This window comes from Rhinoderma darwinii, chromosome 1 (assembly GCF_050947455.1).
Source record: "Rhinoderma darwinii isolate aRhiDar2 chromosome 1, aRhiDar2.hap1, whole genome shotgun sequence".
Taxonomy (NCBI): Eukaryota; Metazoa; Chordata; class Amphibia; order Anura; family Rhinodermatidae; genus Rhinoderma; species Rhinoderma darwinii.
Window position 1 is genome coordinate 202,220,940 of NC_134687.1, and position 25,608 is coordinate 202,246,547.

General features: G+C 42.2%; 1 protein-coding gene across 3 annotated transcripts in view; it reads right to left on the reverse strand.

Annotated features, from left to right (window-relative positions):
* Nucleotides 1-201: 201 nt before the first annotated feature.
* NUP54 (nucleoporin 54) overlaps nucleotides 202-25,608 on the reverse strand; it is a 35,505-nt gene continuing 10,098 nt past the window's right edge. For all 3 annotated transcript variants that reach the window (XM_075860735.1, XM_075860737.1, XM_075860736.1), the window contains 11 exons: nucleotides 22,855-22,944; nucleotides 21,204-21,353; nucleotides 19,088-19,317; nucleotides 11,530-11,717; nucleotides 10,532-10,728; nucleotides 10,202-10,256; nucleotides 8,989-9,082; nucleotides 8,789-8,896; nucleotides 6,036-6,155; nucleotides 3,590-3,700; nucleotides 202-814 (listed from right to left, as the gene is read on the reverse strand). In XM_075860735.1, coding sequence (XP_075716850.1) covers nucleotides 686-814; nucleotides 3,590-3,700; nucleotides 6,036-6,155; nucleotides 8,789-8,896; nucleotides 8,989-9,082; nucleotides 10,202-10,256; nucleotides 10,532-10,728; nucleotides 11,530-11,717; nucleotides 19,088-19,317; nucleotides 21,204-21,353; nucleotides 22,855-22,944 — 1,472 coding nt within the window. In that variant the 3' untranslated portion in view covers nucleotides 202-685. The remainder of the gene's footprint in view (nucleotides 815-3,589; nucleotides 3,701-6,035; nucleotides 6,156-8,788; nucleotides 8,897-8,988; nucleotides 9,083-10,201; nucleotides 10,257-10,531; nucleotides 10,729-11,529; nucleotides 11,718-19,087; nucleotides 19,318-21,203; nucleotides 21,354-22,854; nucleotides 22,945-25,608) is intronic.

Sequence of the window (25,608 nt, forward strand, 5' to 3'; positions counted from 1 at the left end):
TGGTAGTCCCTGAAAGCGGACTCTCCCCTCTTGTGGCTGCAGGTCGATCGATCGATTAACATTTTCTTGTAAGGAGTCTTGTTCATCTGGCTACTTTCCATTAATGACCGACAGTAGACTCTTCTAGAGAACCCCTACACAGCACAAAGTGCTTAGCAGAATAGGCACCAACATAATTAGTTTAAAATTATAACATACATAAACTATAAGAAAAATATTTATTCACTATATATTTCCAATAGGACCCCATATTAAATATTAACATTTTTTTTTAAAAACAGTGTAGATGACTTGACAACACTGATTAGTTCCAAAACAGCATTTGTTGGCGGTCCATGTCTGTCAATGTGCTAACAAATGAAGTTCTATTGAGGCTCTCGCATTCACAGTTCTGTTAGGACGAGGTTATTTCCTTATGCTGCAAGCAGTTTGAAATCGCTGCAGAAAACCACGTTGAGGACGGGACCTTTGCGATTCCAGTCTGTGCCAATGTTATGTCAAAAATTTGAAGAAAACGTTTTTGGAGCTAAATAAATTTTGCCGCGCCTAGAACACAAGTACTTTATTGTTAATAGGGGACCTGAAGCTGTTCAAGAGTCTTGTCTTATACCTGAAAATGTAATGGTACTTTTAGTACAATCAACGTCCTTGAGAAAAAAAAAAAAAAAAAAGATGGTTTATTAAATCAACTGAACAATCCTCCGCGTTTGTGGACATTATCGCTCAGTCCTTGCTCTATCAGCTTTATGTCTTCCAAGTCATCCTTTATTATGCCGATTAAATGGCTCAGTCCCTCTTGCTGTTGCTTTAAGTGCTACATGGAGAAGAAAAAAAAATTATCTTGGTACATTACGCACTGGCACATCACACACTACTGATAAACTAACTGTATGACAAACTATATTATTATTATTATGAATAATTTCATATATCTTTAAAGCACTTGGAGCTTTATTTTTCTGTTCCAGAGCTCCAAGTCCACTGTATAGCTCTAGTTAAATGATAAACCGTTAGCGCCACAATGGAGAGCTTAGACGCTTACTGCATACTGTTCATAATAATAAAGCAGTACGCTCCTAAGCAAGTGGCAACAGAATTTTATTGTTTATTTATATGGCTATATAGGGGATTTGGTGCTGTCAGAAAAATGGAGATCCAATCTCTATGAAGGTATATTAACCCCTTAAAGAGGCTCTGTCACCACATTATAAAGGGACCTATCTCCTATATAAGGAGATGGGCGCTATAATGTAGGTGACAGTAATGCTTTTTATTTAGAAAACGATCTATTTTAAACCACTTTATGAGCGATTTGTAGCTTTATGCTAATGAGTTTCTTAATGCCCAACTGGGCGTGTTTTACTTTAGACCAAGTGGGCATTGTACAGAGGAGTGTATGATGCTGACCAATCAGCGTCATACACTTCTCTCCATTCATTTACACTGCACTAGCGATATAGTTATATCGCTATGTGCAGCTTCATACACAAACACTAACATTACTGCAGTGTTCTGATAATGAATATACATCACTACCAGCCTGGACGTGATGTTTATTTAGAATCCTGACATGTCTGCAGCGTCTCTGTGAGATTCCAGCAAGGCAAGCGTAATCTTGTTTGAAATGACAGGTTACATAGTAATCTACATTTGACTTGCTGGAAATCTCACAGAAAAGATTCAGAAGTGTCAGGTTTCTGAATAAACATCACGTCCAGGCTGGATTTCATGTGTATTCATTATCAGGACACTTGATTAACGTTAATCTCTGTGTATGTGGCTGCACATAACGATATAACTATATCGCTAGTGCAGTGTAAATGAATGGAGAGAAGTGCATGACGCTGATTGGTCAGCATCATACACTCCTCTGTACAACGCCCACTTGGTCTAAAGTAAAACACACCCACTTGGGCATTAAGAAACTCATTAGCATAAAGCTAAAAAAAAAAATGCTCATAAAGTGGTTTAAAATAGATTGTTTTTCGAAACAAAAAGCATTACTGTCACCTACATTACAGTGCCCATCTCCTTATGTAGGAGATCGGGCACTTATGTGGTGACAGAGTCTCTTTAACAACCGACCAATACGCCTTTTCATTGCGGCCGTTAAGGGTACTTATGCCAGAGTGCCGCCTTTTCACAGCGCTCTGATAGAAGCCTGACACGGGTGTCCTGTGCCAGCTAAAGCGGGTTTCGGGTGGTCTAAAGACAGCCGGACACCTGCACTAACGGGCAGGATTGATTTCAACATCGATCTCACCCGTTTAACCCCTTAGATGCGGTGCTCAATAGCGAGCACCGCATCTAAGTGGTTTTGGAGGGAGGGTGCTCCCTTTCTCGCCTCATCGGCACCATGTAAATTGCAATCGCAGGGTGCCAATGGCTTCTATGGCAGCCGTGGGGCCCAACAAAGGCCCCCAGGTCTGCCTGTAGTGGACGCCTGCTGAGCCATGACCTAGCAGGTGCCGGTCAGTTTTACACCAACAGGCAATAATACACTGCAATACAGAAGTATTGCAGCGTATTATAAAAGCGATCAGAAGATCGCATGGTGAAGTCCCCTGGTGGGACTAAAAATAAAGTTATCAAAAAATGTAATAAAGTTAATAAATAAAAATTCCAAATAAAAAAAACACTTTTTTCCTTATAAAATACTTTAATATGAAAAACCAAATTTAAAAAAAATAAATTAAACCATTACACATATTTGGTATCGCTGCGTCCCTAACGACCCCCCCTATAAAGCGATTACGTTATTTAACCCACACAGTGAATGCCGTAAAAAAATAAAATAAAAAAACAATGCCAGAATTGCAGTTTACTGTTCATCCTGCCTTAAAAAAAAATGAGATAAAAAGTGATCATGAGCGCATGTACTCCAAAATGGTACAAATAAAAACTAGAAGTCGCCCCGCAAAACACAAGCCCTCCTACAGCTGCATCGGCGTAAAAATAAAAGAATTATGGCTCTTAAAATATGGCAACACAAAAACAAATAATTAAAAAAAAAAAAGTGTTTTTACTGTGTGAAAGTAGTAAAACATACAAAATCTATATAAATATGGTATTGCTACAATCGTAACGACCCACTGAATAAAGTTATGTTATTTATACCACACAGTAAACGGCGTAAATCTAAGACGCAAAAAAGAGTGGCGAAATTTTTTATTTCCATTACCCCCCCAAAAAAAGTTAATAGTTAAATAAATTAAGTACCCCAAAACGGTGCTATTAAAAAATACTTGTCAAGCAAAAAAAAAAAAAAAAAAAGAACTTATACAGCAATGTCGACGCAAAAATAAAAACAAGTTAGTTATAGCTCTTGGAATGCGACCATGGAAAACCGCAAAAAATAGCTTTGTCATGAAGGTCTAAAATAAGCTAGTCACTAGGGGGTTAAAAAAACAGCACGGAATAGTTGGACCTAAATACTGCATGGCATTTAGAAAAAAAATAAAAAAGCACTCTCACTGTTCGTCAGAAGAGTTTGAGGATACAAATATAGGCAATAATATGGAATACAACAGGTACTGAACGGCAATATGAAACAGTTAGGTTTGAAGAACATTAAGAGACACAATCTTACCTGCTTTATTTCCCTCAACAGATCCCCATCTACGTAATATTTTTCTCCTGATCGCACTGCTCCAAAGTGGTTCTGCATCCGGATCTGTGACATGAGTTCATTAAGTCTACCCTGCAAATCAAATCCAACAGTGAAGTCATTCTGTAAATGCAGAGGAGGGGGAGAGCGTGTACAACAATATTCAGATTAAGAGCAAAAACGGGCCAAATGCTCTCTGGTTCTTGGTCTATTAGATTCCTAAACCTATAAGTCAGTTGTGGTTATTCTTAGACAACGGCAAAATATCTCCAGTAACTAAGTGATGAAACACAGGATTTTTTGAGTATTTACCGTAAAATCCTTTTCTCGAACAGTCCATTGGGGGACACAGACCATGACGTATATGCAGGGGCGTAGCTAAAGGCTCATGGGCCCCGAAGCAAAAGTTATTATTGTCGTCCCCCCCCAGCAAACTACTCATGGCCGACAGCCCACAGCTTTCAGCTGCCTCGCTGGGTCTCCTAAGTGACACAACAATCCAGCACTAGCAGCCGGGGGCGTCACTAAGGACTTAAAATGTCAGGGGAAATAGCCCCAATACATATGTGTCCGCATCTCTATAGCACTACGACCCTATACACTATGGATAGGATTAGATACAGTGGCTCAGATGACAGTATCATACATGATGGGATTAGATACAGTGGCTTAGCAGACAGTATCACACATGATAATATTAGATACAGTGGCTCAGCAGACAGTATCACACGATAGGATTAGATATAGGGCCCAGCTCGCTGACATTCCGGCTCCAGCGCTGGACCAAGGAAAGGGAAGTATAAGAATTGTTTTGCTTCTTTATGTGTTACTAATTATTTTTGTGTGTATGTTTTTTTACAAGTTCGGTTGTTGAACTACTTCAATGACAGCATTTTTTATTCTCAATAAAATGGTTAATGGGGGTTGTTTTTTTATTTCAAGAAAGTAGTTTTTCTATGTGCTTGTACTTTTTTAAACTTCATTATTACCGCCTTAGTAATAGCCACTGGCTGATTGACAACCTCCATTGCTAAGGCGGGGCTTAATGTTAGCAGGTGCAGAGGCTAACACTAACCCCCATTATGACACCGGTACCCACCGCCACCAGGGGTACTGGGAAGAGCTGGGTACGAACCAGTACCCGACCATCTGCAGTGATGGTCAGGCACCGGGGCAGCCGCAGGCTGGTAGTATTAGGCTGGGGAAGGCCAAAACCAGTGGCCCCTACCACCCTGGTAATGCTGCCTGCTGCTGCTACTGTGTTGTATCTGGCTGGTTACACATGTATTAGGCTTAGATACAGGGCCCATGTGTGATACTACTATCTGTAGGACCCTGTATCCAAGCCTACCACAAGGTAGGCTTAGATGCAGGGTCCAGCAGACAGTAATCTTATACAGTAATACAGGGCCCATCAGACAGGATCACACATGGGCCATCCATCTAAGCCTACCAGGTGATTGGCTTAGATACAGGGCCCGACAGCATCACACAATCTGTGACTGTCTCATGGGCCCTCTAAGCCTGCTACATCGTAGGCTTAAAGGACTTGTCCAGTCCCTAAACATTGATGGCCTATCCTCAGGATAGGCCATCAATAGATGTGTCGGGGTCCGTCTCCCGGGACCCGTCAATCAGCTGTTTTGAAGGGGCCGCAGAACTCGTACGAGAGCTGCTTCCCCTTCATTTCCCTTACTCACTCACACTGTGAATCGCTGACACGGATTCACAGTGTGACCGGAATGAAGGGGAAGCAGCTCTCGTACGAGTGCTGCGGCCCCTTCCAAACAGCTGATTGACGGCTCCTGGGAGTCGGACCCCGCCAATCAGCTTCAGCAGACAGGGATATTAATCTTACCCTCCTCTTCAGCTGCGGCGGAAGCTCTGTCCTGACTCTATCCAGGATCCCGATGTTGTGCGCGGCGCATAGCGTTGTGACGTCATGCGCTGCGCACAGCGCTGTGGCGTTTGGACCTCCGCTGCGATTCCGGAACCAGGAAGGTAAGTACGGTCAGTTACTATAGTAACAGGGGCCCGCGGCCCGAGTTACTATAGTAACTTTTTATTGATGTGGTGCGGGGGGCTGCAGGCCCCCCTGGCTTCGGGGCCCGGTCGACCGCGGCCACCCCTATAGCTACGCCACTGCGTATATGCGGATGCTACTAGGAGAAACCCCAGTAATGTGAACTGCCATGAGAGCAGGTAGAGCTGAAGCTCCACGCATTTAAGATCTTGGGGGCTACCGCCAAATGTCCCGCCTTGGTGATTGAGGTAGGCGACTGTTGTGACATCGTGTGTATTAAAGATTATAGACCTATTTCTATTGAGATTCGGTGATGCGCTACATTTCTTCTCTCGTTTGGTCTACCACACTTAGTGCTAGCAATAGGCATTCAATAGAAAATATTAATATAATGACTAGAATTACCTTGAACTGGGTGGGTGCATTAAGTTCAGACTGGATAGTGTCCAGTTGCACACGAAGCTGTTCCTCCTCAGCTTGGATGGCAAATCCACCCTTCCGCTGAATTTCTTGCTTTATTAAAACCTGTTTGAAAAAAAACTAAAATAAAAAGAAGAATCTATTGGTTTAACCCCTACCCGCATGAGTAAGTAACTATACGTCGTCGCGGGAGGTTACTTCCCGCACGAGGACGTATAGTTACTGAGTTGTTTCCGTCGGCGACAGTGTGCACCGGGAACCGAGAGGTCAGCTGTCGCCGACAGCTGACACTCCACTCTTGCCGGCCAGCGGTCCTTTGCCGCTGATTTTGGCGAGTTAACCCCTTAAATTCGGCGATTGCAATCGCCAAATTTGAGGGGTTTCTAGCATATCGGCAGACCCCGGTCCGAAATCGTGGTGTTTGCCGATAGTTAGCATGGCAAACGATGGCTTCCGTGTCTGCCATGGACGGAAGCCCATCATGACCAACGGTCAGCGATAAGGTGTGCATCGGGAACTGGGAGATCAACTGTCCCCGACAGCTGACACTCCAGTGTTGCCGATCAGCGGCTTACCGCCGCTGATTTAGGCAATTAACCCGATAAATGTGGTGCTCGATTGTGATCGCCACATTTAGGGGGTTTGTAGCACATCAGCAGCCCCCATGCAATTGTGGGGGGTGCTGATGCTTGTGATGGCCAGGCAACGGCCTCCGGGTCTGCCATGTATGGAAGCCTTTGAGGACCAGCCGTGAAAAAAATGATGCCAACATAAAGTAGACATATGGGGGATGTTAACTAGTAACTATATTGTGTGGTATTACTATCTGTTTTACAAGCAGATACATTTACATTTCGAAAAATGCTAATTTTTGCAAATTTTCGCTAAATTTTGACGTTTTTCACAAATAAATATTGAATTTATCGACCAAGTGTTCTGAAGGGGTTAATTCTAAATTATAACTATAATATATACTTTATACACACACATTCAAGGCTGATGTCCACATGTTATTTATTTTCTTCAGATCTGGGTGCCCTTTAGTTTTGCTCGATTAGGGCCCAACTATGATCAGTGACTACAATTCAACTCCGGTGCACGCAGGGAGTGTGAGGAAGACAAAAATCTGCCTCCTGTTTCGAACCGTCACAGGTGCTTTGTCCCTTCCCCATGCTCTACACTTCGGCTCAGCTTCTCTAAATGTGTTGTGAATTAGCACAAGCTCATCAAGACGTCTGTGAAAGGGGAGCCGACTTCCCTTAGAAAAGGGAATCAAAACTCCAAGCAAACTAAAGATGAAGTGAGAAAATGGTTATCAGAAAAAAGCCACACAAAGTGAGCCAAATGAGGCTCAATAAAGGGGGATCTTGGGAGTTGGTTCTTTAAACCCATATATAGCAGGAAAAAAAAAAAGAAAATACACTAATGAAAAAGTGTCACTCTAAATGCACACGTCAATGACATGACCAAAAAGCACATTTACGTATATGAAAATATTTTTTTTAAATATCTCACATCTGAACAATGGAAACGGCAGACACTGCCTGAGGCTTTTCTCCTGAGAGATTCTCGTGACAGGTCTACTTCTAATATCATCAGGGACACTGTTGTAATAGAGACCTTGTGTGGATCCAAAAATCGCTAAATAAAACAATATATACCTGCTAGCTGGCTTGAATAGCGGCAGTATATTTGAGAACATTCATGTTTTTAGTGATTGGCATCCACACAAGGTCTTTAGAACAACAATGCATGCATCAGGCAGGATTCAGAACAGGAAAAAATCTTGCAGTAGTGCAGGCTCGGACTATAGGCCGGCAACTTCAAGCGATCAGGTATTTCACGGTGTATTATACCCTAAAAGCACTTTTTTTTTTTTTTTTTTGTTAAGAACTAAACATAATTTAAAATAAGGCATTAGAAGGAAGAGTGTCAGCAGATTACCAACACTAAATAGGTCTTCGCTATAATTGCTCTGTTTTTGCATCGACATAGCTGTATAAGGTCTTGTTTTTTGCGGGACAAGTTGTGTCGGTTTCTTTAGTAGCACCATTTTGGGGTACATATAATGAATTAATTTTTATTAACTCGTTTTTTTTGGGGGGGGGGGGGGGGGATAGAAAAAGACCCAACAATTTAATCACACTTTGAGTCCTAAATTTACACTGTTTACCGTGTGGTATGAATAACATAATAACTTCGGCGATACCAAATTTATATCGTTTCCTTAGGTTTTATTACTTTTACACAGTAAAAACGTTCAAAATTATTTGTTTTTGTGTCCCTATAGTTTATAGTGTTTATTTATTTCAATGCAGCGCCATAAAAAGACTACCGCATTGTATATAAAGCCAGTTAGCGGCTGCCGTAAAAACACCTTTGGGCGGTCACTAACGGGTTAAACATCCCCATGTTTGGTCTAGCAATGTAAGCATACCTGAGAAATGTATGTTTTATTCATGCATACGCCGTATGCTAATGAAGCCTTAAGAGACCGCCAGTTGTACATTCTTCGGTGAAGAGCCCTGGCGTATTGGCGGCAACACCTGCCAATACTGAAGAAACTTCGACTGCCGGACACTTTAGGCTTCATGAGCAAAGTGCTGTTTAGCGTCGTAAATACCTTGAGGACAAAACTGCTTTAAATAAAACTTCCATAAGAACGGCTGTACATAACCTTGCTCCCATTCAATATGGGCATGCTACTATTCACCAAACAAAAAAAAGCATTTTTGTACCTGTAGGACTCTGTGAGAAAGTTCCATTAACTTTCGTTTGTACTGTGCAATTTTTGCCATGGCTGTTGCCTGATTTTTCTGCAACTCACTTATGTCTTCTGATATAATCTATAAATCGGAAATAAAACGCAGTAAGATAATATAGAAATACTTGCAAATTTCCTTTAAAAAAAAAGTATAAACACCAAACTAAAGCTTACATCTAGCCTGGACTGGTGCTGCTTTGTCATTTGATCTTGTACTTTTAGTCTTTTGAGAAGTTCCTTAAAGCCAACCATGGCAACTGGGAGGAGTCTAAAAAAGCAAATGATTACGTTATCCAATGGAATGCCTCATCAATTACTGAATATGTTAGTGAAAGAACATGAAAATCAGGGTTAACTTGGGGATAATCCCACAGTAGATCGGTGTAAGAATGCTGGAGACATGGTGTTCACTAGAACCATAGAAACCATTAGAATCAGAGCAAGAGTTTTTTGTTCTTTTTTATCTAAACCGTTCTCCAGTTATGAGTAATCGCCCAGTCTATAAGGAAAATCTAGATCCATCATCCATTACATGAAGGAACTTAAAGGAAAACCCGGCTAAACGACAATAATTCGTTAATAGATGAAAAGACGCAGATTCCAAGTCTGTAGCTTTTATCTTGCTACGCACTTTTTTCGGAGGTGGCAGTCTCTCTAAAGGAGAACCCCGCTCCATTTGGATGATATTTTACAATATTCTAGATTTAAAAAGTTTAAAATTGTAACAAAACAAACAAAAAAAATGACACGCTCTCTCAGATCACTGGCATCTTTTCACCCCGTTGAAATCCGCTTTAGAGGCGACTAGCGGCTGTAGTTCGTACCTCCTGGTACTGCAGCATATAGCCTTACCCTGTAAGGAAAGTCTGTTGTGCGGACTACAAGCCTACCAGATGTTTTAGGGGCCTAAAGTCTCTATTCTAATCAGTCACTGGAATATATGCGGGACTGGGGTCACAACTTCATTTTTTGGAGCATGTTTTTGGTTCATTTTCCAATGACCTTGATACATGATGCATATAATGCCTGGCAGCCTACATCAGTTATTTGCAAAGATGTAGTATCCAGAAAACAAAAGTTCCAGAAAACAAATTCACTTGCATTCTAGTGTACTTTAAATTGCGTATTTTCTGTGCAGAATCCTCATCGGAAATCTATTAATGTGTGAACATAGCCTTATTGTCCCGTAAGAGAAAGAAACAAATCAAAAAATGAATGGGATCCTTCAAATTATCTTTCCTTTACAACTTCTTGATAGAATATGTGTCAAAACAATGTACAGTCTGCAAAAATTCTGGATTATTGGAAAACATGCATGTTTAGGAATAACGAATGGTGGGAAAAAACACAAACATTCTGCAATAATATCCAACAATAACACACTCACCTATCTGGATCGGGGTTATCAATTTTTGCTTGATCCCAAATGACTGGATCCACACCTTGAAATAAATGAATCAATTATTTGGTACAATAAAGCAAACAACCCTTGGACAACCCCCTGAAATATATTTTTATGATAAGTGAAATGTGTAAGCGTGGTAGACCTTACTGATAAATGGTCAAAATTTAAAATGGGTAAAACACAAGATGGAGGTAAACAATAGTTGCATTGTTTGTTTGGGTAAAGTTAGCACTGAAATGAAGAATCAGCTAGAAACGATGGCGATGGTAATACAATGAATCATCCATGTAGAAACACCGAATGGATTCTTACTTGCGGGTGGATTCTGAAGAAGCTGCTTTATCTGCGCTGGGGACAACTCTATTCGGGCTATTGTTAAAGTGACGCCAAGTTGCTGCAGGTGAGACTTAACATTCACTTGCTCAAAGTGGTTGTTTAAAGCTGTAGCTGGAACTCTTCGGGAGGTGCCATTTAGTGAGCGCTCCACAACATAGATGATCACCTCCGTTCTAAAAAGTATAGAGAGTGGAAACAATTTTGAAGAAGAAAGAAGAGCAACTCTTTGCAATACCAGGTGAGAAATGTATCAAGAATGGCGTTTCATACGCGGAAAGCAGCAAATAAAAAAAATAAAAAATAATGCATGTTAGCCATTTTTCACTCTACGTCATATCATGTACGGGGAGATACACATATATATACACATACACACACACACACACACACACACACATTTCCGTATAGCGGCACCTTAAAAGATACCATTATATTAGTGTGTTTTAAGTGTAACATTATTAACTCATAGTTATACTTAAAACCATGCAGATGTTTTTTTTGAATGCATTATATGCCTGGGGTGCTGGATTTTTCGAGGTCAGTAACAATACGTACTTCACAACAACGCCTGTGAGAACTCGCAGAATACACGTTGCTGTGAACTCCTCTATGCAACCAATGGTGCAGTGGAGCAGACTTTATTATCTAAACAGCTCCAATTTATGACTATATTATAAAAAAATATCATTGCCATAGTGAAAAGCTCATAATGCAATATCGTACTGGTTAAAAGATAGTCCTATAATTTAACATGCACTTTGACCGGATTATAAAGATGCGCCAGTCCAGATTAGACTATGGTATAGTGTAGGACCCTATTAAAAGTAAAAGGCATTTAACGTCAACAAATGGTTCATTGTAGACGGCAGTTCTTATTGAAAGGATTTGATAACAATGAGCTAATCGTGGGGCGAAACGGATAGATCCTCATATGAAGTTATTAACACTTTAAAAACCTGTAAAGAATTGCTTACTGGTCATCCGGCAGTGCTTTCACCCCCTCCACATTTACAGCGAGGGTCTGGTGTCCTCCCAAGACTTTGTGCAGAGATTCTACCAACTGCTGCTGCAGGGCACGGATGTCGGCTTCCTTTTTATTAAACACAAGTTCCACAAGACCATCTTCATCCTTGTTGCCAGGTATGCAACTGAAACCAACAGCCTATCGGAAGACATTTAGAACAGTTACTGATGAAATAATATAAAATCTTGCTCACCTACAGTCATTTTCACAATGCTCTGCCCACAAGTAACATGCATCTTAGAGAAGACCAGTCACCACTAGAAATTACAATCAATGATAAATTATAGGATATTCTTCGGAGAGTTTTCAATGAATTACTTTTGCTTAATGTCCTGTTGAGTAAAAATGTTGGAACTTTAACAACTGGAAATGGAACTTCGACAAAGCACATTTAGTGTTGCTCAGCGGTGAAAGTGAGATCACGACAGGCCAGTCAGCAGGTAGCCGCTAAACTAGGTTTTCGCCAACAGATGCTCTTTAACCAGTTAGTGACCGCCAATACGCCTTTTCACGGCGGCCACTAACAGGCTTTACTCTGATGCATATGCCTTTTCATGGCGCTGCATCAGAATATATCTGCGCTGCTGGAAGCAGTTAAAACTCCCTGCTCTCAGGAGAACTTGGAGCAGCGGTGCTTGAGCAGTGGATCGAAATCTAAGTGGTTTTGGAGGGAGGGCGATCTCTCTCTCTCACCCAATCAGCACCCTGCTATGCGACCGCAGGCTGTCGGTGCTTTCTATGGCCCCCAGGTCAGCCTCTAGTTAACACCTGCTAGGCCAAGCCAGAGGCATGGCCTAGCACAGGGGTCGGGAACCTATGGCTCGCGAGCCAGATATGGCTCTTTTGATGGCCGTATCTGGCTCGCAGACAGGGCTCCTACCCAGTGGCGGATTATCATATGGGCGTTTCGGGCGGCCGCCCGAGGCTCCCAGGGGGCCCATGGCAGCCCGAAACGCACATTATCTCCTAAATCTATTCAGCGCGCTAGCGCTGCTAACGGCCGAAGATGGGGAGGAGCAGGGAATTCGCCGGTATCCAGGGGTAGGACACGCCTCCCTGACAGTGCGGGCCGCCGCCATTGAGTAACAGAACAGCGACGGACGGCTGTTCTGTTACTCCAAAGCAGCAAGAGAAGAGCCGGCGGGCGGTCACCGGCGCTGAGGTCAGTACAGGATTATCCTCCTGCCCAACTGGTTCCCGACCGCTGGCTGTATTTTTACGGCCAGCGGTCAGGGACGGGTGCTTAAAACCCGAGCCATAGACTTTCTACGGCTCGGGTTTTAACTTGCTGCCCGAGTGATCGGGCAGCTGAATGTCGGGTCTCCGGCTGTCAGTGACTGCCGGGGACCCTGAGGAGAAGACAGAAGCAGCTTTCGCTGCTTCTTTCTTCTCCGATGTCTTCTTACACAGCGTTCAATGAACGCTGTGTACAGGAATAGAGACAGCAGCAGCGGCGCTGTCTCTATTCCTCCCGGTGATCATGTGACAGGTCACATGATCGCCGGGTGCCGTTAGTGGCAGACTGTTGCTGGGTCTTACTAGACCCAGCACAGCCCTATTAGTGACAATCGTCACTGTGAGAGGGCTGATTTCCCCTGTAACTGGGGCTGCTGTGCAGCTCCAGTTACAGTGGAAAAACATGGTGTAAGGCCTCATGCACACGACCGTAAAAACTCCCGTTATTACGGGTCGTAATCACGACCCGTAATAACGGGCTCATAGACTTCTATTGGCGACGGGTGCCTTCCCGTTTTCTCACGGGAAGGTGCCCGTTCCGTTAAAAAAGATAGAACATGTCCTATTTCTGGCCGTAATAACGGCACGGACAGTCCATAGAAGTCTATGGAGCTCTCGTAATGACGGGTGGCTACATGTGTGCACCCGTCATTACGGCAGCGTTGCTAAGCGACGTCAGTAAATAGTCACTGTCCAGGGAGCTGAAAGAGTTAACTGATCGGCAGTAACTCTTTCAGCACCCTGGACAGTGACTACCGATCAGTATAAACCTGTAAAAAATAAAAATAAAAGACGTTCATACTTACCGGCAACTTCCTGCTTCCTCCAGTCCGGTCTCCCGCCCGTTGCCTTGGTGACGCGTCCCTCTCGACATCCGGCCCGACGTCCTGGATGACGTTTCAGGCCATGTGATCGCTGCAGCCAATCACAGGTCAATCACAGGCTGCAGCGGTCACATGGACTGCCGCGTCATCCAGGGATGTCGGGCTGGATGTGAAGAGAGGGACGCGTCACCAAGACAACGGCCGGGTAAGTATGAATTTCTTTAACTTTTATTACAGAAAAGGCTGTCCCTTCTCTCTATCCTGCACTGATAGAGAGAAGGGGCTGCCGATTAGTGCAGTGCTATTTTGCCGCCAAAAACGTGCTCGTAAATACGGGTGGAATACGTGTGACACCGGACCCATATTTACGAGCACGGGTTCGTAAATACTGGTGCAAAACGGGTGGAATACGTGTGACACCGGACCCGTATTTACGCCAGTATTTACGGGTGGGAAAAAATACGGTCGTGTGCATGAGGCCTAAAACAAAGAGAAAGTAGATATAAAGTTCCCCAAAGGTCTTTTTTGACCTTTGAGGATCAGAACATAGTAATAAAAAATAGTAAAGTGCAAAAAAAAAATATAATAATAAATACACATAAAATACCCACCCCAAAAAAAACGTTCCCCCCGCCAATCATTGTTGTAACGCTAGCGCTGACCCAATTACCCTAATATAGACATGTAATATATTAAAATTTACGGTAGACAATGACGATCACAAATAAAAGGTCTATTTTAGGGTAAAACAATGTTATTACCAAAAAAAAATAGCTGAAACGTAAAAAAGCTTATTTTTTTACTATTATTTTCAAACTTTATGAATAAAAATTCTAAAATGGCAAAAAATGTGTGCATAAAAACGATAAAAAACGAAACCTGCATTGTCTACGGAAAAAACGTCGCAAAAATAACGTCGGTTTTATTTTTTTTTAATAAAAATGTGTGTTTGGTGCAACTTTGTAATTACGTTTTATTAAAAAATATTTTCACTTTTTGAGATACAGCTGCTTTGTATCCTGTATCCGTCAGGTCAGCAGGACTGACGGGATCAGTGAAACGGGCCCTGCGCTAAATTATAATCTTAGATGTGATAGATTTGAGGTGGATCCTGCGTGTCACTGATCCCGTCAGTCCTGCTGACCTGACGGATACAGGATACAAAGCAGCCGTATCTCAAAAAGTAAAAATATTTTTAATAAAATCAATCAATCACACTGATACACAGACATACTATATATATATATATAATATAAAGTTTTTAAATGTGTACATAACCTTGTGGCACTATATACAAGGGGGAGCGCTGTGTGGCACTATATACAAGGGGGAGCTCTGTGTGGCACTATATACAAGGGGGAGCGCTGTGTGACACTATATACAAGGGGGAGCGCTGTGAGGCACTATATACAAGGGGGAGCGCTGTGAGGCACTATATACAAGGGTGAGCGCTGTGAGGCACTATATACAAGGGGGAGCGCTGTGAGGCACTATATACAAGGGGGAGCGCTGTGAGGCAAGGGGGGGCTGTGTAGTGCTATCCACCGTGGTATGTGTGTGGCGCTCTTTATAGGGGGGGCTTTTTGGTGCTATTTACAAGAGGGGGAGGGCTGTGTGGCGCTCTCTACAGGGGGGCTGTATGGCACTATCTATAGGGGGCTGTGTGTAACGCTCTCTACGAGGGGGATGTGTGATATATAGAGGGGGCTGTGTATGGCGATATCTATGGGGGTGTGTAATATCTACAGGGGCTGTGTGTGGCACTATGTACAGGGGGCTGTGTGTATGGTGTTTTACAGTGTGTGGTATTATATTCAGGCGCGCAGTGTTTGGTGCTATTATATTTAGGGGTACACTATGTGGCACCATGATAACTTTATTTTCGTTTATAGGTGTGGAAATGTTGGAAAAGTGAGGAGACGTCTAAGTGGCAAATTCTGCAGAAATGAGTCATGGCCGGGAGAAGTCGTCATGAGCGCTGGACCGGATGGAGAAGAAAAGAGGAAAAAAACTACTAGAATCTGAGACGTCGTCACCTGTGAGTCACTAGATTTATAGAGAATCTGTCACCTCTCCTGACATGTTTATTATAGGAAATCCTTGTATTTCACAAAAAGTCTTTCTGCGGTCCAGGACTGATAGACAATTCCCCTTGTCAGGAGGTTGTGTCCCTGCACAGTGTGATCCTGTCAGTATGTAGGGACACCGCGCTGTGACAAGGGGAATCGTAACACTGTTAATGCTTGCCCAAAAAGGTAGTGTTAAAAATAGTTACGGTGAGGAAGGGGCGCCCAAGTTTGGGTAACAGCCCAGGGCCCATGGTCTACTTAATCCGCCACTGCTCCTACCTGTCTATGGGAAGGATGCATGCACCGCGCTCCATCAGCCCGTGCACCGCGCTCCATCAGGCCGCGGTGCACGCTGATATTGGTAGTTCTTTGATGGCCTGATAAGCATTGGCGGCAGTGGTGAGCGGCAGGGAGCATGGACTACATTTCCCATAACTCCCTGCATAGCCGCGCCGTCTGCAAGCACGCACCTGCGTCCCCTAGTGAAGCGGCATTCTTTCTTCTGCGAATGCCTCAAAGCTGGCATTCTCTCAACATCAGGTGGGAAGAATGCCAGCTTCCAGTCATGCGCAGGAAAAAGAAGAAGCCAGACTGCTGGACTGATGTCATGCATCGCAAGCTCACAATGTAAGTTATTTATTTAATTTTTTTACTGCTAATTACCATTGTTTCAGTCCAGTTGTGGCTTTATACAGCAGGGAGGAGCATTCCTTGCTGTACTAAGTGAACATTGGAGCGATTGATCTGTCAATGGCCCTTTAAACATATTGTACGGCTCTCGCGGAATTATATTTCAAAATATGTGGCGTTTACGGCTCTCTTAGCCAAAAAGGTTCCTGACCCCTGGCCTAGCAGATGCCTGTCAGTTTTACACAGACAGGCAATAATACACTGCAATACAAAAGTATTGCAGTGTATTATAAAAGCAATCGGAGGATCGCATAGAGAAAAGTCACCTAGTGGGACGAATAATTTTTTTAAATAAAGTTAAATAAATATATAGAAACGCCAAAAGAAAAAGGTATCGCCGCGTCATTAACGACTCCAAATATAAAACTATCATGTTATTTAACCCCCTCGATGAACGCCGTAAAAAATACAATAAAAAACAATGCCAGAATTGCTGTTTTATGTTAATCATGCCTTCAAAAAAATTTGATAAAAAGTGGATACCCGATGCATCGAAACGTCTATGCCGTGCACCCTCAAACGGTTAGATACTGTTATTTCATGTATTTCGATAGGAAGCTGTGCTGACTTGTGCACACAGTCAGCATGATGCGACGCGGCCAGCGCTGCACTAGTGACTGGCGGCACTGAAGACCGAACATGGCAGGCGCACTACAAAAACACCCCCATGTTCTGTATGCAGTGCCTGAACCTGCCGCTCATTAGTGCAGCACCGGCCGCATCACCTCATGCTGATTGCGTGCGCACTTACTGTCAGGAGCGGGGCAATGGCTGTATTACACAGCCGCAGCCCCGCTCGAACGGCGGAGATGAGAGAAACCTCTCCTCTCTGCCGTTATCCCCCTGAATGCTGCGATCAAAGCTGACCGCAGCATTCAGGGGAAAATGAGAAGGGGGGGGGGGGTGCCCCTTGGATCGCATCACAATCCATGTGACGCGATTGAGGGACATACCATATATGGGCAGACAGCCCAGGGTCCATTGAAGGACCCCAGGGCTGTCTTACCATATTTGCTGTTAGGGCATACTTAGGTATGTACTAACAACTGCCTGTGTACTATCCGTACACAGGCTAATGTACTGGCATATAGATATATGCCAGTACATTAAAGTTTAAAGATAAAGAAAAAACAAAAGTAATGTTAAATAATAAAAATAAAAAAAATACACCTTTTTTACAATAAACATTAAAATAAGTCTCAATACATAAAATATACACATTCAGTATTGGCGCGGCCATAATAACCTGCACAACAATTTTTTTGCATCATTTATGATGTGTACGCTATATAAAAAAAAAAACAAAAAACAACTAAAAACAGCTTTCTTTCACTTATTGTGAGGCACGAGGTGTGATAAATTTAACCTCCAAGTGCCTCACATTAATAGTAATTAACCCCATCATGTACCTTACATATTAACCCATTATGACTGGGAAACATGATGGGGTTAATTACTATTAATGTGAGGCACATTGAAAATTCATCACACCTCGTGCCTCACAGAAAATGGAAGAACTTTTTTTTATTTTTATTACTGTTGGCAAAGTATCGTTTTGGTATCGAAAATCACAATACTACACAAAGTATCGGTATCGAAGTCCAAATTCTGGTATCGTGACATCCCTATTTAGAAGTAGTATTCCTAAAATGGCCAACCCCTTTAACAGAAGTACATAAACATAGTACGAGCTGTCAAGAATTTAAAGGGTCACTATTAATTGCATTGGGCCGACCAATCTGACATCGAGCATGGATAGACGCAGGTAGTATGCTGGGAATTACCATTGCCGACGCATGAGACTTCAGCCGACGTATGGTTGCCTCGGCAATTGCACCACCAAGCATGCTACCTGCATCTCTCCAAGTCACGTCCATAGTAAGATCGCGCAGAACACAATTAGGCCATGTTAACACGTTCAGTAATGTGTCAGGATTAAGTGGCGGATTACACACCTAAACCCTGACAGAGTCTGCTCACATTCTGCTGGCAATGCATGTGAATGGGGTTAAAATATCCACACGGAAGAGTAAACGCGTTGTGGATTTTAAAATCTGCTGCATACTTATTGTCAAAGGTTCGCTCCACTCATTCCGCTGGCCAATCAGTGGCAGGAATAAGTCTCAGTTGCAGACTTCTCAAGAACATTTTCGGAGTCATGCACCACCCCCTTAGTCTCGGCACTAGGCATAACACAGTTTTGCTCCTTTAGGTCTTGCAATAATATACAGGACCATACATTGGATTTCTATGCTGCTGAAGGAACAGAGGTTGCAATGTCATGACTGAAGTAGTTTCTTGTCACATGCCCAGCAAAGAGCAGTGCTACATTTATGACATCACAGGGTTTCCCCATTTCAAAACAGGACAGCACACAGGAGAAACCACATTCATCCCAAAATAGAGAAGTGACAAAACAGCCAGATACCAGCCCCTGGTTAGATACCAGCAAAAGCTGAGCCTTAGAACGAGCTCGTCAAGAATAGCTACTTTTACACCAAGCTTTTATAAAAAGGTATGAACAGAAGAAGGGGTTCCCCCAAGTAGGACAACAAATTCATGGGGTACCCCCATGATAATAAGGTTAAAAATTGTTGCTATAATCTTCACTAAAAGTTACTATTTAAATAGAATAATGAAAACTAAATCCTGAATTACATAACCGAAGCACATGGATTTCAATCTTTACCTTAAACCTACAAAAAAAGTTTTCCTGTGTGAACTCTACTGGAGGAATGTTATTACTGAAGTATCCTTTCCCAGTTCCCCAGAAAGCCTGAAGTTGGTTCCACTTCGCCAAGATGGCATCTCTCTCATCCCCAAGCAATGTTGGTGCAGACAGTGCGCTTGCCATGTTGATCAGTGGATTTGGCTGGTTAGGATATTGCATAGGCTGGTTAAACAGACCACCTCCAAGGGCTAAAAGTAAAGAGAACAAAATATGTGACCAAAAAGTGTTAGAGGCTCGGTCACCAGATTATAAGTGCCCTATCTCCTACATAATCTGATCGGCGCTGGAATGTAGAGAACAGCAGTGGTTTTTATTTTGAAAAACGATCATTTTTGAGCAAGTTATGAGCAATTTTAGATTTATGCTAAGTAGTTTCTTAAAGACCAACTGGGTGTGTTTTTACTTTTTACCAACTGGGCGTTGTACAGAGAAGTGTATATGACACTGACCAATCAGTGACCAATCAGCGTCATACACTTCTCATTGTTCCAGCCCATTGTTACAGTGTGATTGTGCAGTGAAAGAAGCTTGGCTGGAACAATGAGAAGTGTATGACGCCGATTGGTCAGCGTCATACACTCCGCTGTACAACGCCCACTTGGTCAAAAGTAAACCGTGTCCAGTTGGTCTTTAACCCCTTAATGACCGGGCCTGAAAAGACCTTAATGACCAGCTCAATTTTTCTGTTTTTGCCTCTCTACGCTTCTGCAGCCATAACTTTTTTATTTTTTCACTGACGTGGCTGTATGAGGCCTTGTTTTATGCGAGAGAAATAGTATTCTTTTCTTCCCCACTGTTTGGGGGTAAAAATGTTATTTTTTACGGTGTGAATATAGGAAAAAGCGATTCTCTGAATAGTTTTTTTTGTTTATTTTTTATCCCGTTCACGTTTCACGCTAAATAACCCATTAGATTAATTCTTCAGGTTATTACGGTCGTGTAGATACCTAATATGTGTAGGTTTTTTTGTTTTTATTCAGTGTAGGGGCAATAAAATGTTTTTTATGCAAAATAAAGACTTTCTGGGACTTTTTTTTATTTATTTTGTTACTTTTTTTTTTTTTTTTTAATCCCATCAAGGGATAACTTTATTTTTTACTTGTAATGTATTAGCATACTTCTGTACGCTAATACATTACACTGTGTCACTATGACACAGGCTGCTGATCGGGCAGCACATAGTGTGCCCGAACAGCAGGCACACGGAACAGACAGCCCTGGGGTCCTTTGTAGGACCCCAGGGCTGACTGCAGAGGGATTCCCCAGTGTTTGATCGCATCACTGGAATCCCGGTGATGCAATCAAAGAGGGGAATTCCATTTGATCATGCCGCGGTAATCAAAGGGTTAAACCGCTGGGGTCCGAATGTTTGCCGACCCAGCTGTGTTCAGGAGGCTGCTCTAAGATCAGGAGCTGTTAGTTACAGCTCCTGCTTTGAGGACGAGCACTCTCACGAGCGCTCATCAGCCTGATCTACAGCGATGCCAAAAGACGTCTCTGTAGACTAAGCACCTGCACCGCCGGACGTCAAAAGACAGTGGGCGGTTGGGAAGGAGTTAAGAAACTAATTAGCATAAAACTAAAACTTGCTCAAAAATGATAGTTTTTCAAAATAAAAACCACTTATCTACATTACAGCGCCGATCAGATTATGTAGGAGTTAGGGCACTTCTAATCTGCTGACCGAGCCTCTTTAAAGATAAAACACAAATAAAGTTGTGTGATGTAAACAAAAAATGCCTCTTAGGCTTCGTTCACATCTGCGTTGGGGTCCGGTTCGGACGTTCCATCGGAGGTTTCTGTCAGAACGGGACCCTGAACAGACACGACTACGCTTTTGCTTCTGTCAAAACGTCAGGTCCGGTGCACAACAGACACAAACGGAAACCATGGGCACCGGATCAGTCACCATTGAAATCAATGGTGATGGAAACGTGTCTGTTCAGGGTCCCATTCTGACGGAAACCTCAGACAGAACGGGACCCCAACGCAGATGTGAACGAAGCCTTATGTGAGCTTGTACTAACATGGTGCAACAAAGACTAACTGTGAAACGATAACATTGTATACTAACCATTATGCTGTTGCTGCTGTTGAGGCTGAGCGCCAAAACCCCCGAATCCTAGACCAGTTGATAACCCAGTGTTGAGACCGGTATTTGTTCCAGTTGCACCAAAAGCACTTCCAAATCCAAATGCTTTATTTTGAGTGTTACCAAAGAGACCTAGAAAGCAATAAAGGAAAAGTGATTCTACTATCCTAATTTCCATTTGACTATAATGATTTGATACATATAGACTACATAAGCAGTGCTTTGAAAAATCTATTGCGGAAAAGAAATCATGTTAAAAACAGCATTTGTTCATAGGTGTGGGTTTTGACCACAATGCCCCTGCCGATTGCTAGACTGAAGTGGCAGCAGCGCTAGGAAGGTACAGCGTCTCCTGATGGCTACACTCTTCTTTTTCCAGAGGCAGCCGATAAAAGCCAAAGTGACACAGTGGCTCCCTAGTGCCGCCGTCACATTGTTCTAATGATTGACCTAGTGAAGTGTCATAAGTCTTTGTACTGAGACAACCTGTTAAAAATCAACAAATGCTGCACTCTAAAGGCCTTGTTCACATGGCGTTTATTTGCCGCTTTTTAGGCGCCGAAAAACGCATGATTTAAGCTTCCCATTGACATCAATGGAAAAATGCATTGCAGTGCATACAACACTTTTTTTATGCGCATGTTTAAAAAAATGCGTTGTGTAAAAAATGCAGTATCAGGTAAATTCTTGGCGTTTTCGTGGAAAACACGCCGTATTCCCATAGTCAATGAATGTCCTTATTACGTGTCCAGAAAACGCACCAGAAACGCCTGCACTTTGAAAAGCGCTTTTAACATGTTTACACGTCTTTTTTTAGCGCCGTGTGAACAAGTCCTTACAAACATAAGATACAGTATTTGTCTGTATAACATTTCTTAAAACCTTTTCAGTACCCCTAAACCTAGTCCTACTTGATGGGAATGTGTCAACTAGACTTTTTTTATTTTACTTACTAGAAGATACTGAAACACTTTTTCTAAAATATTTTTATTTTCGAATTGTAGATTATTTTTTTTTCATTTTACTTTCTGTACATGATTATTGGGGCAGCAATTTTGCCAGAGCAGCATTTAGAGATATGCTTTTCAGCAGCAAATGGACTTTAGGAACCTGTAGACTAGAGATGTTGATTGGCTTCATTATAGTGTTCTAGGTACGCTCTGTGACCTGTGCAGAGGTCAATGTGCAGCGAGCGGCCAGAATAACGCATTGTCAATAGTGGATCCTGTACTGTCATTTTCTGACACTACATTCCCTTTAAGAGATGGGAAGACAAGAAACCTTGTTTAAAAGGAAGACTGAACAAGATGCATAAAAAAAAACAAAAAAACAAAACAATTATTCCAGCAATTCCTCATTTCCTTTGATCCTATTTTTTCTCTTATTGCAATTAATACTGAGAAATATATAAAGAATTATTCTACATTGTTCCAGGACCTCCTCCTCACAATCAGGTGTCTGTTAGTAAAACTGGCTGCAGCAGGAGCCTTTACCCTCTGCCCTGTCTGCAGTAGGGGACACATCATTAAACGATGAGGGCAAATTTATCTGCGGTTTACATTTTATCATTTATTTCCAAACAGTGTTTCTTTAACAAAATGCCCAACTCCACAGCTAAATATATGACCCTTACCGGTTGCGCCAGTGTTGGTTGGAGCAGAGAAACTAAAACCAGTGCTAGAAGGTGCTGTTGTTGTTGTTGCTCCAAAGCCACCAAACCCACCTAAACAAACAAAAGGATAATAAGTTATACGAACAATGAGAAGGAGGAGCGAAATATTTTCTGGGGAAATAGAATAAGGGATTTATTTACATCCAAAAATACAAGTTGCACAAATTAAGTGAATACATGAACACCCGACACATAGCAAGTGAAAGAACACATACAGAAACATACAGATGAGGAAAATGGCTACAGGATGATAGCAATGTTATTTTGCTCATTTGAGATTATGGAAATTTGATATGAATAAAAATAATAAAGCTCCATACAAAATCCATTTGATAAAAGCTCTGGATCTTTTCTATTTTGTAACAAAAAGAATGTCATTCGCAATTTCAACTAAAGTCTACCTTTGATTTTACCAAACTCTTTAAATTGGTGGGGCTTCTTTAAACTGGGACTCCCACAGTAGTTAGTTAGATAAAAAGGGGACCCTGTATGCTTCCAAGCACTTTGGCTTTCAGTTTAGCGATCCCTGAGCAAAGGCTCTGTTCACATCTCGTTTTTACACTATGTTTGTCGCATACACTGGGAAAATCTCCCGACGTATAAGCCAAATGAAGAGACCCAAAGAATGTAGCTATATTCCATCTAGTTGCATGTTGCCCATAGCTTCAAAAACGTATACTGCTGGGCAGCTTTGTATTGACTTTCAGAGTCAACTATGCTTTTCATACAGTAAAGGAACAAAAAAAAAAGCCACCATGCCCATGCAGAAAATACTACAACAGTCAAAGGCCAATTACGGCCTATAAGTAAAATGAATAAAGAGAAACTAAAGATATTGCTTGGGAATAAACAAATGTCTTTTCCATACAAGCGGTGGTTGAAAACCAGAAATAATTGAAGGTGGAGTAGCTAATCCCTTATGTGATCTGGAGACCAAGTATAGCACTGTGAGAAAGTAATACAATCCTATACTGTGGAGAACATGCAATGGCACGTCCCATGGAAAGATTTTAAAGAGGCTCTGTCACCACATTATAAGTGCCCTGTCTCCTACATAAGGAGATGGGCGCTGTAATGTAGGTGACAGCAGTGCTTTTTATTTAGAAAAACAATCTGTTTCACCACTTTATTAGCGATTTTAGATTTATGCTAATGAGTTGCTTAATGCCCAAGTGGGCGTGTTTTTACTTTAGACCAAGTGGGCGTTGTACAGAGGAGTGTATGATGCTGACCAATCAGTGTCATGCACTCCTCTCCATTTATTTAGGCAGCGCATAGGGATCCTTTTAGATCGCTATGTGCTCTCTTATACAAACACATTAACAATACTGAAGTGTTTAGACAGTGAATAGACATTCCACGGGATGTCTATTCACAATCCCTGCACTTCGTTAATGTTTCTGTGGTAGTTCCAGCAGAGGAAGCGTAATCTCGAGAGATTACGCTTTAGATGACAGGTTACAACGAGATTACGCTTGCTCTGCTGTAACTACCACAGAAACAGTTACGAAGTGCAGAGATTGTGAATAGACAACCCGTGGAATGTCTATTCACTGTCTAAACACTTCAGTATTGTTAATGTGTTTGTATAAGAGAGCACATAGCGATCTAAAAGGATCCCTATGCGCTGACTAAATGAATGGAGAGGAGTGCATGACGCTGATTGGTCAGCGTCATACACGCCTCTGTACAACGCCCACTTGGTCTAAAGTAAAAACACACCCACTTTGGCATTAAGAAACTCATTAGCATAAATCTAAAATCGCTAATAAAGTGGTGAAAACAGATCTTTTTTTTAAATAAAAAGCACTGCTGTCACCTACATTATAGTGCCGATCTCCTTATGTACAAAACATTGGACCACAAACGAGGACTGTTTACAAGTCAATAACGGCTTCAAATATGAATGTATTGGTGGCAACCGTAGCAATTGAAGAAACGTGTGAAGAACAAAAAAAACAGACATATTGTTTACATACATAACATAATAAGGTGGAAGCTTTACCATCCCAACAAAACCTTACTACTGTATTTTGAGTTTACAAGGAACTGGTATTTCCAACAAGACTTAGATGGTAACAGGTGGAATGTGTGTGATAAAATGCAGTGGTCCAAGAATAGCGGCAACATGATAATAAAATTTAAGTAAATCTAAATGGTCTCCGATACTGGATGACAAAGATATTCAAAATCGTTAAGTCTATATGGTAGCCTATACCTGTATGAACAATATAATGCTTATAAGTCTCACATATTTATGGAGGAGATTGCTGTACCCACCTCTACCAACCTCATTGTTGGGCGACAACATTCAGTGTATACAGGCTTATCCGTCCCTTATTCTCATTTAAAACAGTCTCGGTCTGTGCCGATACTGGTAGCACCAGCCTTCTCAGCCCTATCCACATATGAATTGAGTGATCTCATGATGGTCTCTGCTTCATGTCTCCTGGCCCAGGGCCTTCTCCAGCGGCACTCAAAGCAGGCCTCAAGGGCTCTTGTCCTCTGTATTATTTGTAACAAAGGCATCAGGCCAGGCTGAATGTTCTACCAATGGATCATCCAAATTAAAATGCCTAGCAGATAACGCTAGGTTTACAACACGTTTTTACATCCAGTTGAAAAATAATGGTTTTATTTTTGTCAAGTGAATGGGACTGAGCGGCAATGCCAGGCACAGCTGCTACGGAGGAGTATGGCGTTGTGCCTGGTAAG